Raw genomic sequence first — 18,753 nt, forward strand, 5'->3', positions numbered from 1 at the left:
TTGGAGATTTTTGTCAAAGGGCAATAAAAAGCAACACAGGTTAAAGGAGCTGCTTCTAGATCTTCCTCCAGGGCTGAACTGCAACTTCTGAATATGGGTTATTGGGTATTTGAGAGTCAGAAAAACAGACAAGCAGGACAAACAGGTGGCAGAAGCACGAGGTGACCAATGAAAGCCTGAAATACTCATCCAGTGCTTATGAGGAAAAGGCGAGAAATGGCACGCCCACTGATTGCTGACTTGGAATGCAGTGGTGAGAACAAGGATTTGGGACTGGAGTATACAGCAGAACCTTACTACATCAGAAAGAGCAAACAACTTCCAGAACTATAAATTTACTCCATAGAGATGGCAATTTTGAGGCTGGAGAAAAATCTCAGGTGTCCTTTAGGCACCTGCAAAGTAGATCTTACAGAAACTGAATGTGAAAGAGCATCAAGGTTTTGTTGTAGTCATAAAGATTCTGGAAGTCTCTAGATAAGCAGAACATGATACCCTAACTGGACTCTCCCAAGACCATGACTCTCTGTGGAATAAAGCTTTCTAAACCCAGCATTTTGTCCCATAATGACAGACACTTCTCCTGTTCCCTGTACTTGTCTCTAGTAGCCATTTCTGACCATTGTCAGATGGGACAGTGGACTGCCTAGACCTCTTGTCTGACCTAGAGTCATTGTTCATATGACTATTATTACAGGAAACTCCTCACTTCTGGAAGAGACTATGATCTTATTGCTTTAGAAATGCATTTGGTATCTACGCTAATGTTCTTGATTAGGCTAGGAGATGCAGGATTTGTAAACACTACATTACAATTCTGACTACAGAGACCCTAAAGAATAAAAAAAGAAGGTAAATAGATGGGTATGTAAACACACCCCAATATTTTCCACAGTTGAAAGGAGATGGTATAAAGCAAGGAATGACTAAAGTACTCTGGTTTTGGCATGCTTAATTTTTTTTTAAGTTTGGCAATATAGGAAAAGGAGAAAAAACAATGTAATAGTTTTGGGGGTTTTAATCTGCTTTACTACTGTATTTTTAGATAAACTGAAAAATCAGTGAGCACTTATTCTGTTCTTATCTCCTTTCACCTTGTATCTCCATGCTTTTACTGCAGAGCATGTAAAGTGAAAGCCTACATGTAAAAAAAAATTACATTAAAAACCATCTATATTTAATAAAATATTATTATAAGCCTATACTGAAATAAACAGGAATCCTAAGCATTCAGTTCTGGTACTATGTATATTAGTCTTGCATGCAAAAACCACCATGCTTCAGGTTTAAGTAGATTACATTAGAATTAGTTATTTATTTATATTTAATTATGCATAATACTGTGTGCAATAATAACAATAATAAATATCAATGAGACAATTTCCTTTATGGAGTCTTTTAGGTGGTATCTCTGATACTATTCTGCTATATATTGCTACCAATTCTCAGTTACACTATGACAGTGTTGATCCAGCCCTGTGAAAATCTTTTCAAATCATCAGGAATTCTTAAGATCACAATTGAAAAACAATAAATTTTCAAAACATTAGCTGTATCTTAGTAATCTGAAAATAGTTAAGGCAGCTTGTTCGTCATGTGTATCTTCTTGCAAATTTTATATTTGCTTTGCATATTACATGAACAGGAACATGGAAAAACTACTCTTACAAGAACCCCTCCCTAAAAGAATCACTTATTCATAAAAACCTTGTACCTGAAGTATGGTGCATTTCCATAGAATTACGTATTTTTTCTGAATGTGCACATGAACCCTCAAAAAAATGCAGCCACTTCTTTAGCAGTAAACAGTTGCTTTTGTTAAGACTACCCCCGCCCTAAGAAAAGCAGATTTCCCTCTTCTAAGATCGTAATTACTAAGCATTCCTCATTACACTGCTTTGAAGCCATAAAAAAATAAAGCCATGCAAAAAATCCTGCCAAGTGTTTTGGCCCTCATTTTTTGTCTTTCACAACCAATTTCACAATACTGACAGTTAAAAGAATAATAATAAAAGTCATCCAGATGTAATAAACACCTCTGATGAGGGCTCTGGGTGATGGCTGATCCTTTCTAGCCATGTGAAACAGTGCAGACCTACATTAAAATGTCATTTACACAGATGTAGATGAATTTCACAATATTTATATACACAATAAGTACAGTGTGGATTTCAGCAGAGACACCCCTACATATACATGTATTCATTTCACCAACATAAATGCTGTCTCCAGACATTAATTTCATTTATAATATGAGAAACCTTAAGCTCAGTGCACACTCACAAAGACAGACATGCACACACCTTTACAGATGAATAATTAGATAAAACAGGGTCCCTTACCCTTCTCAGCTCTGCAAAAATACTGCAGTCATGAATTAAACATCACCTTCTAAAGTTCTCTGTTTTATGCCCGCTCTGGTAAGGTTTTCGGGGAACACTGATCAGAATCTGAATAGCTTTACGTTACCTCCAACCTTAGGCCCACCAGCTGATCCCGGCTTTCTTGCACTGTTTGAAGGATTTCCTGGCTTTTTAGGTGCTGGAACCTTGAAGGCTGAAGCAGCTGATGATAGCCTATTTCCATCCACTGACTCTTCATCATCAAAGCTTTTGTCTACAAAAAGACACATTAAATAAAAATAGAGCTATTAGAACGGGTGCATTTTCATTTCTTAACCAACTATTTTCCTTTGCATTTCACAGAAATTCACAAAATGCGTACATAAAAACAAGTATTTATCAGTTTGTCCTATCTCTGACCTAGGAATAAAGTGACCATGGGAGATAAACAGCATTTTCGACATCTCAAGTTCTTAAAAAATATTATTTTACCTTCGTAATTAACAACAGTAGAATTGAGCATAAAAATGAATCCTACACATTCATTTCCAGAACAGAAAAATATCTTTGCACGGTCTGAATTTTTTTTAACAATTTCTTAATGTTTCCCCAAAAGGAAAGCCCTTAATATAATTTTTATCATTCCAGCCTACCAAAGAAAAATGCTTCTCCTTTTTCTTCTTTCACTCATGCTTGCATTTTCAGCTACACATCCTCCCACAATGTGTCTAACTAGCATTCTCTGTCTCCCTTCCACCCAGATTTTTCAACTTACAATCACAGATCCTCTTGCAGATCAGTCGCCTCATTCCTCAGATGGCTCTTCAATCCCCTCACCCTAGGACAGACCCAGCACCTCACATGGCCGGCCACATGAAGTAAATTCTTAATGCTAATCAAAGATTCTACCAAAATCTGCTTGCAAACACCCTAGATCCACCACTGAGATTTGTGCCGGCATCCTTCTCTCCCTTCCCTGCACTAGGTGCTGCACAACCAATGAGCTGCAAGATGACATCATTTTCTGAGACCCAACGCCACATGAAAAGGTGAAAAATCTCCATGCAAATAAATTCATTCCCACACACAGTACTTGTCACTATTCCAATCCTTCATTAAAAAAATTAGACAGGCAGACAATATTCCAGGGCCTGCACTCCTCTTTTCTACAATTTCAGATTTGTGTATTTTTAGTCATGAAAGAAATTCATCTCTAGTGACTAAATAGTCTCAATTCAAAATACTGTGCCGTGAAAGAACCCCAATATATTCCAAGAGTAGAACATAATGTTTTCCCCACCCACTTAGGGAAGAAAGATTTATCTATAAGCTTGAGCACAGAAGATATACCAGTCTATGGTTCCTATAATAAATAAAATGGGCGAGGCTGAGACACAGCTGCACTATAGTAATGAAAGACCAATTTAGCATACTACCTGCTCGAAAACCTGCCACTTGTAAAAAAAGAAAAAAAAATTATTTGCAACACTTCATCATCTCTGGAATGGTTAACTGTTTACCCTTTGCTTATCCAGAACTTGCTCCTAGGGAAATGTCAACTGTATTTAACAATGTAGCCTCCCAGAAGAAAGCAGCTTACATTAAAGGGTATAGAAAGGTTTTGTCCAGCAGCATTTGCAGCACCATCGAATGTCAGAACACCTTGCATTTAATGTGTCCAAGATCACTGCTGCTATAGTCAGTACATTTTTCTAGCATTTGCCAAAAAGCTGTGTTTTGCACTAATGAATCTCCATGATCAAAGAAATAAACCATCACAAGAAAAATATGGATGCATATTAACCCATTTTCATTAACATTATTTCCTCCTCTCCTATAAACACTGACCTTTAAGTGACTCTTGCTAAGAGTAATTGTTTGGATCTGTAAACTCTCCAAATCTGAGGAAAAGGCATCAGCTTTCTCCTTTACTGTCCGGTGTGTTGCCATGGAAACAGCCCTCCCGCTCAGCATATGGGCTGAGCCAGAATACATTTTGATTCCTGATGCTTTTACTCTCATTATCTTAAATAGAACCAGGCATCAAGATTTTGAGCAAGGAAAACCACCAACACAAAGGCCAGATTAAGTGAAATTACTTAAACGCTGTCATAGAAGGGTAAATGGCAAGGGTTAATATCTAGGATACCTGCAACATGACAGGTAATGTTAAATTAGAAATGTCTGGCAGATTTTTGAACAGCATGATCAGATCAACACTGACATGTGAGTATGGAATCATGAAAATAGACTAAGAGTGAATATATGCTTTGCAAATAAAAATGGTTCTGTTGCTGCACTTTCAAATCTGAAGAAACAGGCAAGACTTTCATGCTACTACCCAATAGCTCTACAATGCAGCACTGATATGCAAATACTGCACAAGCATTTGAAACAATAAAGTCATTTGCAATACAATCGTAAAAATAGAAAGTGAACATTTGCTCATTTACGCAGAATCTCCTAATCAAGAAAAATCTAGACAAACCCTAACAACTGTGTACTTTGGGAACCGGTGACTCAGATAAATTGATTTTATTTTTACCAAACAATTCATTATTAAGGAGTATGAATTATGGGTAATTGTAGAAGTTATTGCTCAACTCCTAAAACGTGCAAATAGAATTTCAGAAAAAAAATGCAAAGGCAAATCTTTCAACCTACTGATGTGCTGTGTATATTAGAGGATACATTAAATAATGCTCTTGGCAATACTGCCAAATTACTTTGCCTATTTAAGGAAAGAATATTTTTTCATACATTTAAAATATTGCTAACTCTGGATTAAAACTCTACACTACTATAGTTTTATACACTTTTACAGTCCACATGAAACTTGTCTTTTTTTGAAAAATGCCTTTTTTAAGATACATGGAACTGATTGAAACCACTGATACATGAGTGCTCTTAACCAGTCTTTTCATGGTTTATGTTACAATAAACTAAAAATTGCTGTACAGTTACTGTATAGTGTTCCAAAATAAGAGCACAATACTATAAACATGTAAAATTAATGGCTGAAAAGGATCTGTTTGAATTCTATTAAAGTGATAATGCATTTGAGCCTCTTTTGTTCTGGATTTGTTTGTTTTTTAAATAAATATAAGCTGGATAATTTCATACTGTCTTTTAAAGAAACTAGAGTTTTTTCCCATCCTTTTAGGCCTTTATACTTTTATTTCCCTAGGATTTACCATAAAAATTCCGAGTGCTCTTTAGGGACCTTCCATTTTCAGAAATATGTCTTACACTGAAGATCCCAAACCAGAAGTCTGTATTGACAGCACTTCATGAAAACAGAGCATTATCTTTGCTTCCCCTACAATGCGCCTTCCATGCGCTCTCACTCACCTGCAATGATCTACTTGCTGGTAGCTCCTGTAAAAGCATTTCCATATACTTCAGCATGGAGAAGTCGAGCTCCAGTTGTAACTGTTGCTCCCCGGGGCATAATCAAGGAGCAGTTCTGCTCAATCTGGCTTTACTATGCGCCTTTGGCTGGCAAAAGGACCAGAGACGGAGCTCCTGACAGCTGTATACAGGCTGTATTTCATTATTAAACTGTGCCTCTAATGTTAGTTTTACAAACAAAATATATTTCTACAACAGAAGTCATAAAAGCCTAAATGCAATTAGTATTTCAAAACAAAGCCATCTGATGGATGCAAACTTTTTTCGTTCTAAAATGGCTGGATAATTCTCATTGTAGGCAATTTTAACACTTTCAGAGTATCAAATTTTACATATGCAAATATACCTGACAGCTGAGAAAACATTATCCAAATAGTGTTTTAAAACAAAGCTCCAAGGTACTAAAAATAAAAAGTTGTATGAATTGCTAGCAACTCACAGAACTTGTTAAAGGGAAATCACAAATTAAAGACACTGAGCCTCAGTAAAATCTCACAACACGGTTCTTGTACTTGATATGTAGTATTTTAAACCATAATGGATAAGGAGTTTTGGAGGTAAGCACACCACACAGAGAAGAGCCTGGAATCTTGTCCTGCCAAAAACTCCTGAAGAAACCTGATGAGCAACAAATGCTCTCGCTCTGGTACAAGCTCTCTTCCAGATGAACAACTTCAAAGCAGGGGAAGAAAAAATTTAAGAAAAGGATTTTTATCTTCACAAAGCTAGGAAGTTAGGATTCAAAATCTGAGCATTAGAAATTTTCTAATGGAGGGCAGAGATCTGCACTATAGAAGACGTCCTGCAGGTACAGTGCACCAAGTGAACTTCTATCAGTGAACTACTGTGCATTTCTAAATAATTTTTAGATTATTATTTTTAGATTATTAAAAATCCTAATTTTAATTTCAAAATCTTTGAAGAGCTGTCTAAGAAATCTTTCCAGTAAAAGACCCTGCAAACCAACCTGTAGGACACATCAGAACCCAAAGTCTACCACACTTTCAGAACTTATGATTTACCAAAGTTATTTGAAGATTAAATCCAGGCAGACAGACCAAAAAATACAGAGCACGAAATACTAAACTTATTAAGAAACAAACTATGTCATTTGAACTAAAAGTAAACAAAATGTACGTGCTATCTTCCTGCCTTGTAGCATTACTCTTGTGGCCCGGGCACAAATATGTAGTGTATGTTTTCTGAAGTATTCAGAGAGATCAAAGCATGAACTTTTATAATGAAACTTGATATTCAAAGAACATTCTAGTACTCCCAATATTTTAAACTTCAAAACTACCTATTGACTGTGATTTGCCTATACAGCAGTAAAGGTAATTATGTAACCAGTAAATGTAAAGATATATCCAGTGACAAGGATAATCTAGAGAGAAATCTAAAGTTTTTCATATCCAGAGAGAAAAAAAAGTTATACATGTGTAGCATTTCCCAGATGTTACTCTCAGCAAACTGACTGAAAACTGAAGATGCAGTCAATATCACTGTACTTAAAAAATACCATCAATTTCACTTTATTTACATCTTTCGTGAGGCACATTCAATAGCCTTCTGAATCAACGCCTAATAGTCTATAACTTATTAGCAAATGAAGCACCATTTTCTCAGTAAAAGGAGAAGAGAAAGATAATTAAGTTCTCCAGAATTCATGACAAGGAACACCTAAAATAGGATTCAAGACTAAACAGCAAGGCTTAAAATAAAACTATGTAACATTATTGTTCTACAGCATCTTGTCTTCGTACTAGGTTATCGCTCTAGGCCATGCTATTTGGACCACACTGCACTATGTCCAGCACTGAAATGTTAACAAGTCAGGTGGGTTTTAGGTAGGGGGAAGGCAAAAAGGTGTAGAAAGGACACAGACCTGCCTTGCATATGACATCAAAGACTGAAAGTTTTTGACATTTTAAATACGCAGGTTGAGTCACTAACTATAACACAGAAATTGATGGGATACTCCTCTATTTTAGCACAAAGTAAAACATGCCTACCACAGCAGAAATGTTTTGCTCTCTTATGAAATATTAGAATGAAAGCTGAGAAAAACAGTAACTTCTGAAGCACTCAAGATTTCTTCTAAATGACTGAGTACTCCCTCAGAGAGTTTCCCTATCCAGACGCTGATTAAAACCAAAGCAGATAATTCACTTAAAACTGTGATAAAAAAAGGAAAAGTTCTAACTGAGTTTTTTCTTGATACCTGGGTAATTTTTGTAAGCCAATATACATTTATAAAAAACTCTAAATTTCTATCAAATGGGATGGTTTATTTAACTGTTGTAGTCTGTCTGAATTCAGACCTCACTTGTGGCCAAACTCTCCACTCTGCTGCTTAAGCTGCCCTCTAAAAAAGCTGCCAACTTCAAGTATTTTCTTGAAATATAAACTCCACGATTTGCATTTAAAATACTCTGTAAGCCAACAGCCACTCTTTGCTCAGCAGGCCTGGTTTAATTATTGTCTTTATTATCTCAGCTCCAGCAGTCATTTTATTTCTTTCTTCCTTTTGCTTATACATTAAGCATCCAACTCCCAAACAGCATCAACACTTTCTTCAGTGAATCTAATGATCTATTTTAAAACCAATATATTTATCACAAAAAATATGTTTTATCTAGAAACCACTATCATAGACTGCAATAATACGGCTAGCATTATTGATGCATTTAAGCTCAGAAAAGTAGAAAAAAGGACCAACTTACCTATGTGCTGCTAAGTCAATCAAACAACTGATATTCATTGAGGAATGATTCAGTTCAGGACACTTCCAGTACTTAATTCAGTCACACAAAAGCACCCGGGCTTAATGACTTGAATTTTCAAATTGTCAATTACATCACAACATGGGTAAGAGTGGCACTCATAAGTATCATGTTCGTTCATCTTTACTGTATATCACAAGTATATGTGATAGGGAAGGGGCATTGGATACAAATAACATCAATGAGAAGGTTTACAAACAGGGAGCCTAAATTGTGATTTACTATTAGAGCGTGACAGTGACACCATCTACCATCAGAGAGATCACGATAGCAGCTAACATTTGCATTACTTTTTAGTGTGGCCAATTTCTGCATGTTCAACTCAATTTGCATGTTTAAAACGTAAAACAGCAAGACAGACTGACAAATAAAACATAGATTCTAGAAGCAGAAAGTGTAATATGAGCATATAGCAGATAAAATGTTGAGAGATTTATTTTTCTGAATTTTAGATGCATGCAGTTTAGGAACTAAAAGTTAATATCTACACATGAAAACATGCACACCACAGCACATAATGAAAGGGGTTGTTAGTGGCCATTCAGCTCATTGACCAATCTCATCTCTGCCTCTCATAGTCAGAAGTAGAGATTAAGAAAATATAGCAAATTGTCTTTATTTTACTCTCAATACTGCCACTTGTGGGTAACGAAACTGGTGGTTTTAAGAGGCCCAACTCTCCTCAAACTGGACTTCTTAACACAGAATCATAGAATGGTTTCGGTTTTAAGGGACCTTAAAGATTGTCTAGTTCCAACCCTCCTGCCATAGACAGGGACACCCTTCACTAGACCAGGTTGCTCAGAGCTCCATCCAACCTGGCAGCAAACTCCTCCAGGGAAGGGGCATTCACAACTTCTCTGGGCAGCCAGCTGCAGTGCCTCACCACCTCAAGTGAAGAATTTCTAGTCTACATACACCTTTTTAAGCTTAAAGCCATTCCTCTGTGTCCTTGGTAAAATGTCCCTCTCCAGCTTTTCTGTAGGCCCCCCTTTATGTACAGGAAGCTGCTGTAAGACCCCACTGGAGCCTCCTCTGCTCACAGCTGAACAATCCCAATTCTCTCAGCCTGTCTTCACAGAAGGGGTGCCCAGCCCTCTGATCATCTTTGTGGCTTCCTGTGAACTCAAGCAGTATGGTTTAGCAGGGCAAGGGAGGTGATCTGTTTTGATGCAGCCCAGGACAGAATTGGGTTTTTGGGCTGCAAGCCTACACTGCCAACTCATATACAGCCTCTCATCCACCAGCACCTCGGAAGCTACAAAACTCACACAAGATCTGGAAAATCTGAAGTGCTCAGTATATGGCTAGGCAGCTTTAGTAGCTGCCATATCTCTAATTTTGTGGGAACATGATCCAACCAATAATATCCAAGTAACATACAGAGACTGTTTCTTGCATTGTATCTAATGAGTTTGTAAAAATTGACTCGACAAAGCAAAGAAATTTTAAACAAAAACAGATCTGCAAAGAAACAAATCTGCACAGAGGTGTATAAAGTTTGACCTTTTAAGTCCAATAGCAAACCTGACACTGTGTAAGTTGATTGAGCAAAGGACTTTTATCAGGTCAATAAACAAAACAATCCATAATGATAAAAGGATTTTTTGTCAAATAGAAATCTACTCATGCCTATTAGGCAATCATGAAACAGCATGGAGCTCTTGACTCATCTTTGCTCTGATGAAAGCAAAAATATCTAATTTGAAGAAAGTAAGGTTTTTTCTGCAGGCTGTTAAGAGCTTTGTTCTACAACTTCAGTCCTTTTTACTTTTCCTCAGGCTCCAACTATCAATAACTTTGAGGGCTTTAAAGTGTTTCTAAGTTGAACAGAAGAATTTTCAGATCAATTAAATGTGCATGAAGAGCTACCAGAGAAATTCCAGTGCCATGAAAGTCTTGTTGTTGTCCTGGGGTACAATGCAAAAATGTGTATTCTATCACCATCTGTTAAAATGTGGGAGGGGTGGTGATCCTTATCTCTGTGGGAGATATCCTCTGATGATGTGCCATCTGATAAGATGATCATCGTTATCTATTCACAACCCATCCTTCCTCCAGAAGATATATTCTGTTAATGGGCCATTAAGTCCTATTGTGTGGCTGATAAGATTACATCACCCCATTGGGAGATGCCCAAACCAGGGGCAGGAGCCAAGCCTTTCCTACCTAGATAAAAAACTGGGGTTTGGGACCCGAGGGCAGACCTTTCTACTGGATCCCAGAGGAAAGTCGGACCTTTTCCACATCATCGCTGGATATTCGGAGGAAAACTGCACCTTCTCCAGGAGCACTGCTTCAACAGAACCACATCCATCATCCAGGAGGACTGCAGCCACCATTTATACGGACTGCTACCAACACCCTGACTGACGGGGTGTCAGGTTGTATTTCTGACTGTGTTGGTGGTTGTTTCTTTTATATTATTGCATGTATTTTATTTTTTCTCTTTTCTCCTATTAAATTGTATTACTGACTTGGAGTCTCGCACTGGTTTTACTTTCAAACCAACACAGTTGTCTACACTCCATATAGCTGAGAAACTCCTGTGAGTTTTGAATTGTATTTACTTCCTGTAAGAGTCTACATACACAGCTGTTTTTCAAAAGGCACTTTCAAGTTATCGACTACTCTTTTCAGCTGTTGCTATGAAAGTGTATTTTGATGAATGAGCTGGGCAAAGAAAGCAGACACAAAATCCAAAACACAAGCCTTTAAAACTAAGATGCTTTTATAAATACAATATACAGAATGGAATTACTAATTCAGGTCGATACTACAGGAAACCTTTCACCTCTGAAGGCATTTCAGACACTGAAATGATCCAAATGTCGCTTACTTGCTCATCAATATTTACTACAGGAAGATTTTATTAAAAATAACATGTAACAGTAATGAAATACTCCTTCTATTTAAGAGATAACAAAGATGAAAATAAACCCTGCAAAGCAAATATCCAATCAGTCAAGTGGAAGATTCTTGCAATCTATCAAACGAAACCCTTAGTAGGCCTTAAATTTCTCCTGTGGCTGTTGACAATTCTAATATTTTTTTATTCTTTTTTCCAAAATGCGCTGTCAAAAAAAAAAAAAAATAATAAGAATCCCCCACCAAGCAACCAAAAAACATGTAATATTACCAATAGTCTGGAATAATCAAAAACACGCAGATAGAACGGAAAACACCAAAATATTTTTTTTTAATGCAACTTGTTCTTAAAAACTAATAAAAACTGACTCCAGCACTCCAGACAACCAACACTTTTGGATGACAGATTACACATATCTGAAAATCTTTTTAGTTAATCCATGTTTCATGTTTAATTGAAAACAACAACCACCACCACCCACAAAATTCCCTGACACTTTGAAAATTTCGTTTAGAAACAGGAAGACAAAACTTATTTGGACTTATTACCCTGGAATTTATAAAAAAAATCAGGTGCACTTATCATTCTAGAAGCTATGCTGGTTTTGAGAAAACAACTGTGTCTGTCATATGTTTGCAGCTTTGTTTTTAAATAAAAAATGCTCTCAGTTGCACCTTGAATTCTTCCTTGAATTGTTTTTTCTATTCACATCAGTCTTGAGCCTTGCTATATTAATCTGTTCTCTTAGTAGAAACTGTGTCTTTTCATATAGCCCTTGGCTCATTCACACATTCCCTCTCTCTCCCACTCAGCTGCTTCACTTTCCCACCATTCTTCTACTGCTATTAGCAACAGTACTTGCACTTTATAGACAAAACAAACTCAGAAACTATGTTAATCACTAGAAGTAACATATGACCTTACTGTGAAAAGAAGCTTTGCACTGGTTTGGTTCAGAACAGAAATCACATTCCAGCTCACTAGTATCTGTCCTTCCTCTCTCAGGCACAGTGAGTAAAGCCATTTCCCGAAACAGTGTGCCCCTCAATTGCTAATAAAGAAGCAGGAGTGGTGGGGAGCAATACAGGAAAATGAGCCAGTGCAGGTGCAGTCAGTGTGTTAAAGAAAACACAGGCCCAAACAAGAACAGAAAACGGAGCAATAGAGATAGATATAGAGAGATATAGAGAGATATATCCCACACAAAACCTTCTGCTACTATTTATATTCCCACACCCATGAGACAGCTCTGAATGGTACAAAGCTCCACAGTTACAGTCTGACCAATTTCTAGGCCAGTGCAGCAATTGCTTTATTATCATCATTCACAGGACTCTGTTAATTTAAAAAGTCTCCTACTAGAGGATAAGAAAAATCAGAAATACACGTCAGAAATCCTCATGCACTATAATAACATATATATTTTAAAGCAAGCTAATGTCTTGAACATCACCGTAGCTTCTGTACCTTTAATATGCTTAATCCCTTTTTCAGTAAAAAGTAAAATATTAAAGCTGTATACAGCACCTACAGAAACTAGTTAATCAGATTAAAGACTTGGGAAGACTGCCTTGCCTCAGCAGAACATCAGGGATTGGAAGATAATTGTTCTCATGCTTACGACCATGCATACATTAATCAAGTATTTTGAAAGAAGACAAAACACAAAATTTGATATGCATATGCAGTAAGATAGAAGGATAATTTCTATTCATAAACCAGTCACATTTGCTTTATCATATAAAATCTGACAAGTGCTTTAAGTCATGAAACATCATTACACCGTATGCCATTTACATAAAAATACACTAATAAATAAAGAAGTGCTTATTCATTATATGATACAAAACAGTACACTTAGTATACACTAGTGAAACAAATGTGTGTACCAAATATGTTCTCTTATAAAGCTGATTATATGCTTTTAGACAGCCCTCAAACACCTTATGTCTGGTACTGCAATATGTTTAGTACATATTAAGAAAACCTATGTCTAATCTTCCCTTTAAGGCCACTTGTAGTTTTAGGTAGATAATTTTGTCCTTAATTATCTTGTTCAGCTGGGATCAAGGCAGTCCCTTATCTACATATAACAGGGTAACATAGCACAGACTGCCAACAAGGTGATGAAACACCAGTGGAAGCTGCTGAATTACAAACCCTGGAGAGAATGCGCAATGTGATGTGCACACTGCAATTCTGTTCGCCACCTTCTCAGCAACCTAATCTGGTTACTAAGAAATAATGGCAGAAATGCATTATCCTCTCCTAGGAACAAGGAAACTACAGCAAGGAATGGTTCCTGGCTGGTTTTCCTCAGCAGCCTCTGAACACAACTTGCGGGCCAAGCTCAGACCTCCACTAACACAAGTATGTGAAATGCCTTTAAGATTGAGGCAGCACATGCTTTCCCACTGGCACGCATTCAGTAGAATGCATACAGTAGAAGTTACAGTCCATTTGTTTGCCGGGCCACAAGCACAGGATTATTTTTTCTCCCTCTACATTTTTCTACATTCAACGATAGCTTGGAGAGCTTGAGTCAGTTAACATGGGGGCAAACAGAAAATCTGGTTCTTCCCTTTAATCTTCACTTGAGAAATCAGATTAAGATTCAACTGCTAATCACATCACATCACATCAACTGCTTCACCACATTTTATTTACATTTCTGCTTGTGCTGAAGAAAAGTGGAAAAAAAATCCACAAGGTTCCAATAAGCCAATGTCTTGCATTCAAGATTAAATTGACATTACTATTTCTAAATAGCATTTCCGAACATGCTCTGCAGTTGTGCAATACATCTAGGCCGATTAAGTGAGCAAACCAAATAAGAAGTAAAAAATCTGTTCTCTGGAGTATCTGCACAATGCCTGCAGCCTAGTCTCACAAATATTAAGTTAAACATACATACTGGCCACAACAAGGTGACATTTTGCCGAAAAAAGACATTTCTCAAAGGCTACAGAATCACTAACCTTAAAACATTTTCTTCTATATGGCATATATTAGGAAGATATACCGAACATTTGCAAAACAAAAGACCACAGCCAAACCATCATCAAATTTAGAAAAAAAAGATTAAGAAGTTTTCCTAATGGTAACTAAGGTTTTGTCTTCCCTTGCCGTTTCATAATAAAACATCAGAAGCCTGAATTCCTTGTAAATGTGGTAAGCAGTAGTTTTAAGAGAGACCAACAGCTACATAATCATCCTACACACTTTTAATTGTATCTGGCATTATTGCTCAAAGCTCCTACACAGAATGTCAGCTGACTGCCTGAACAGTACTTTCTTCTTAGTGCCTTTGTCAATGACGAATTAAATTATACGCAGGAAAGCTCCACGACGACCCTCACTTGGTAAACTTTGACCATTACAGAACGGCAAAAATCCTACAGCTTTGCCTAGAGAATGAAGTTATTTCTTAACATGCTACAACTTGTATTCTTAATCTGCACATTACTACAATTCATGGTTACACCATGGAGAACTGTGTTGCTTCACAGGAAGGAAACAAAGATGAAGAAAAACATTTCCAAAATAAAAAATCTCAGCAAGAGTGAGCTTGGTACATATTCAGTTTTACAAAGACTTCCATGACCATGACTTCCCTTGCACCTTGCAAATGACAAAAATACCAACATCAGAGAACTGCCCACATTTTTTTTAGAATGTACAGTCCGAACATAATTTCACTGCTCTGGTCACACTCATTATCTCTTTCAGTCTCTGACATATGAACGAACTAAGTGGAAACACATACATTTCAGGTCGCCTCAATGAAGGGCCTCTCAGGATTTACAACTACTATTTCAGCAAATTTAGATTAAAAATTTAATCTTACTCTGTGATCTTTATAAACAATCTTCTTTATGCAGATCTGCATATACAGTCACTTGTAAATGCACAGCCATTGTACCTCATTCCTAAACTTGCTGTAAGTCCAACGAATGTGTTTCAAGTCTCTCCAAAAATAGTAATGCATATATAGAAAGTCATCAAGGTATTAAGTTCACAGAACCTGGCTGTCACGCAAACCCAAGAGGTGTCATAAAGATAAAACATATGTTTAGTATTTAACGAAAACACAACCATATAGTCAATATTGCTTTATTGACCTACTTTCCATTGGTTTGTGTAATAATACACTGTGCAGTGAAGGAAACGTAGTAACATCCTATGCCTTTATTAAATATACATCCCCAGCTCTAGCAGCAAGGCTCTTCTTTTATGGTTATGCTGAGTGAGTAAGTATGAATTTCTTCACATAACAGGGCAGGTTAACATCCGCTTGTTTACAAAGCAGTATAGTACATTTTGCCTCATCTTGTAGAGGTAGCCAACACAAGTAACACCGAGGCGAGACGGGTAAACACAACGCCAACATAAAAAAGCACAGCGGAATCTGCCGGAGTAGTAACTAATTGAGACCACGGGCCATCTCAGAAACTCAGGCACTGTTAAAATTCCAAGAAGGGTTGGAGCTGCCATGCTCAGTGCCCCGGTACACTCCAGCTGCCGCACGTAGCATCCATCGTCAAACGCCCGCCTCGGGCGGAAGCCAAGCCCGTCAGCCCAAGGTGCCAACCTGCCATACCAACCTCCCCAGCCCCCCCGGGCTGCCAAGAGCCCCTGCAGCCCTGCGCCGCTCCCCAAGGGCACGGCGGTCCCCCACTCACCGTCTCCCACAGCCATCATGCCCGGCGGTGCCGCAGGAGGGCGGGAGGGCGGGCGCGGCGGGTCTTGGCCGGATCCCCGCCGGACTCCTGCCGGCTCCCTGCCGCTACAGCCGCCGCCTCGCTTCAAAATAGCAGTCCCGCCTTGAGAGGGAGCCTCTGCGCCGGCTCGGCCCCGGCCCGCCCCCCCGGGCGCTCCGCCCCCGCCGTCATGTACCTGCCGGGTCCCCCCGCCGCCTAGCAGCACCCGGAAAGCACCGGCCTCGCTGCAGCCCCAGTCACGAGGGGACATCCCACATCCCCAGGGGGAAGCCTTTCCCCGCACTACCACCAAGGAAAATGAAGCGGAGAGGAGAAGCAGCAGCCTTGGCTAAGGACGAACACTCCACAGAACAAAGATCAACCGAAACGTAACATGACACGAAATAAAACAAAATAATAAAGCCACAGGAAGTAGGAAAGGGCTCCGTTTAAGAAAGGTGCTGCCTCGTTTTTTGAGTTTTCGGAAGACTAATTTGGACCACCTTCCAAAGCATGCGTGCAACACATGCTGGCAAGCTTCAATGACAGCCTGCCCAGAGCCTGAGCTTATGGATCAGAGTTTGTACCCGAATCTACGTTTTGGGCGACATGCTGAGGGTAGAGAGTGCAATCCAACAATGATAAAAGAGTAGCAAATAAGTAGTACCAATTTACTTAGTCTTCCCAATAGAAAAGTTTAAAACTCAAGAAAACCGTAGCATATGCTGTTGCACAGAGCATGAGAACCACGCATTTGCAACGAGCTAGACACAGCTCCCTGCAGTAATAATCCAAAAACTCAGTCAAATTCCTTAAGACCAGCGTAGGCATCAGCCTGATGAGGCCCTTTACTTCCAAATGGGCTTGAACTGACCAATACCACTTTACCGGTCAGTAAATTTTCCTATTTAAGACTATAAGGCATCGGGAAGAGAGCCGAAATTGAAAATGATGTGGCTACATTTTGACCACTTGCACTGAGAAAGCCAAAGGAATACACGAGGCTCAAAACCTTTATAAAATAATCACAGCAGCTATCACCAGTATTCCCACATGATATATATTCATGTTTTGCTGCACTGGTGAGCTCTATTAAGAGCGTGTTGTCACTGTCTCCATAGTAACTATATTTCCAAATAGAAAACAGCAAAGGGAAATAAAAAGCAATAGTGTGATGTGGAAAAACAGATACACACTACTGCTATGGATTTTTATTTGCCCCTTTTTATTCCAGCAGAGCATATATTTCAGCTGCATCTTTATCACCCATAACATAGCTCCGCTTCACCATGATACTAACATCACACATCCTGTCACATTTTGTATTTGTAAAGCCAGTCCTTTGAGCCATGAAACATTAAAATGGAAAAAGTGCACGAGTTGCATAGAGATGTATGATTTATCTTCAGCTCAATCATTCTGCTGAGTGCAGCAGGGAGGTCAGTATTAGTAGTTTCCCTACTTTTGTTTTAATTCTCTGTCTCAATAATAACACTACTATCCGATACAGGAGTCTGCTTGAATTCTCTTAGAGAAAACAGTATTTACAAATCTCAGGCAGCAGAAACAAATGTTTTTATAGGGCTGGGATTGGCTGCCAGTTCTGTTTCCATAGAAATGAACATTCCCTTGCTGAAAAATGGGAGGAGTGCTTTATAAAATCTTCTCCGGTTTTGAAGGCTACATACAGTTCTGGCGGTGTGAAAGGGCAAAACCAGCAGCACATGTAAGACATTGCTTAACAGGAAAACATCCTGATATTATTCTTTTAATATCGTCATTATGAATGTAAGCAAATTCCAAGGTTTGCATAGCAGCTCATTCATCCACATGATTCATATTGAAGAAATTATCTCTGACTTTACTATACACATCTGAGAGTAAAAAATAAAAAAAATCAAAGGTCAGCTGGAGAAGCAAGCTAGCGGGGATATTAGTTAAGGCTGTAAGCCACTCTCATCAAGCAAAAGCACTAAGATTCCTGCCCAGTTCCCTTGTTAGACATGATACCTCCTCATGTGTTGGCTTTTGAAACTCCTCTTTACATCATACCCCAATTATTCCACCCCTAAGTGTTTCAATGTGCTTTCCATCTCGTCTACCCTCCAAGAGGGTCTGTCAGTCCCTAATGCTTAAAGCTGTCCCTAAGTCCCTTGCTCTCCTCCTTCTCTTTATGATTCCATCACAGATCAGATTCAATAAAGGAGAAAGGTAACACAAGACTAAAGCGACTGTTCTCACTAGGTCTCCTCCAGCACACTCAAAAGGGTAAGATATTAAATCTATCAGTGTGCTAAGATGGCAGGAAGGAAACATTTTCCTCTTCTACCTGTATTTCTCCCACATCCCTAAGCATACCAACATGATGCATTTTAAAATTCTCAAGTGTTAAATCATGTTAGTACAAACATATTTTTTAAAATATGCATTTGTTTTGACTAACAATATAGTATGGAAAACATTTTTGTATTCAGGTTATTTAAAGCTGCAAGCTTTGACTCTTTATTTATTTTTTTCTTCTTAAGTACATGCTGGATAACAAGACTGAACAAATGATGTTAGTATTATTTGATGAAAGAATCCTAAGCCACATCTCTGGATTCTCAGAAACTCTGTGAACACACCAAATATTCACTACCACAGCAGTG

At 38.3% G+C, this 18,753-nt stretch overlaps 1 protein-coding gene across 49 annotated transcripts in view; it reads right to left on the minus strand.

Annotated features, from left to right (window-relative positions):
• CLASP2 (cytoplasmic linker associated protein 2) overlaps positions 1–18,753 on the minus strand; it is a 145,416-nt gene that overhangs the window by 85,884 nt on the left and 40,779 nt on the right. For 33 of the 49 annotated variants that reach the window (XM_088166518.1, XM_088166497.1, XM_088166424.1 and 30 more), the window contains one exon: positions 2,470–2,616. In XM_088166518.1, the coding sequence (XP_088022644.1) occupies positions 2,470–2,616 (147 nt within the window). Of the gene's footprint in view, positions 1–2,469; positions 2,633–3,117; positions 3,344–18,753 lie in introns of those variants that run through there. The other 16 variants (XM_088166580.1, XM_088166552.1, XM_088166608.1 and 13 more) reach the window with 3 other exon arrangements.

The sequence above is a fragment of the Sturnus vulgaris genome, chromosome 1 (genome assembly GCF_052056855.1).
Source record: "Sturnus vulgaris isolate bStuVul1 chromosome 1, bStuVul1.hap1, whole genome shotgun sequence".
NCBI classification, from domain to species: Eukaryota; Metazoa; Chordata; class Aves; order Passeriformes; family Sturnidae; genus Sturnus; species Sturnus vulgaris.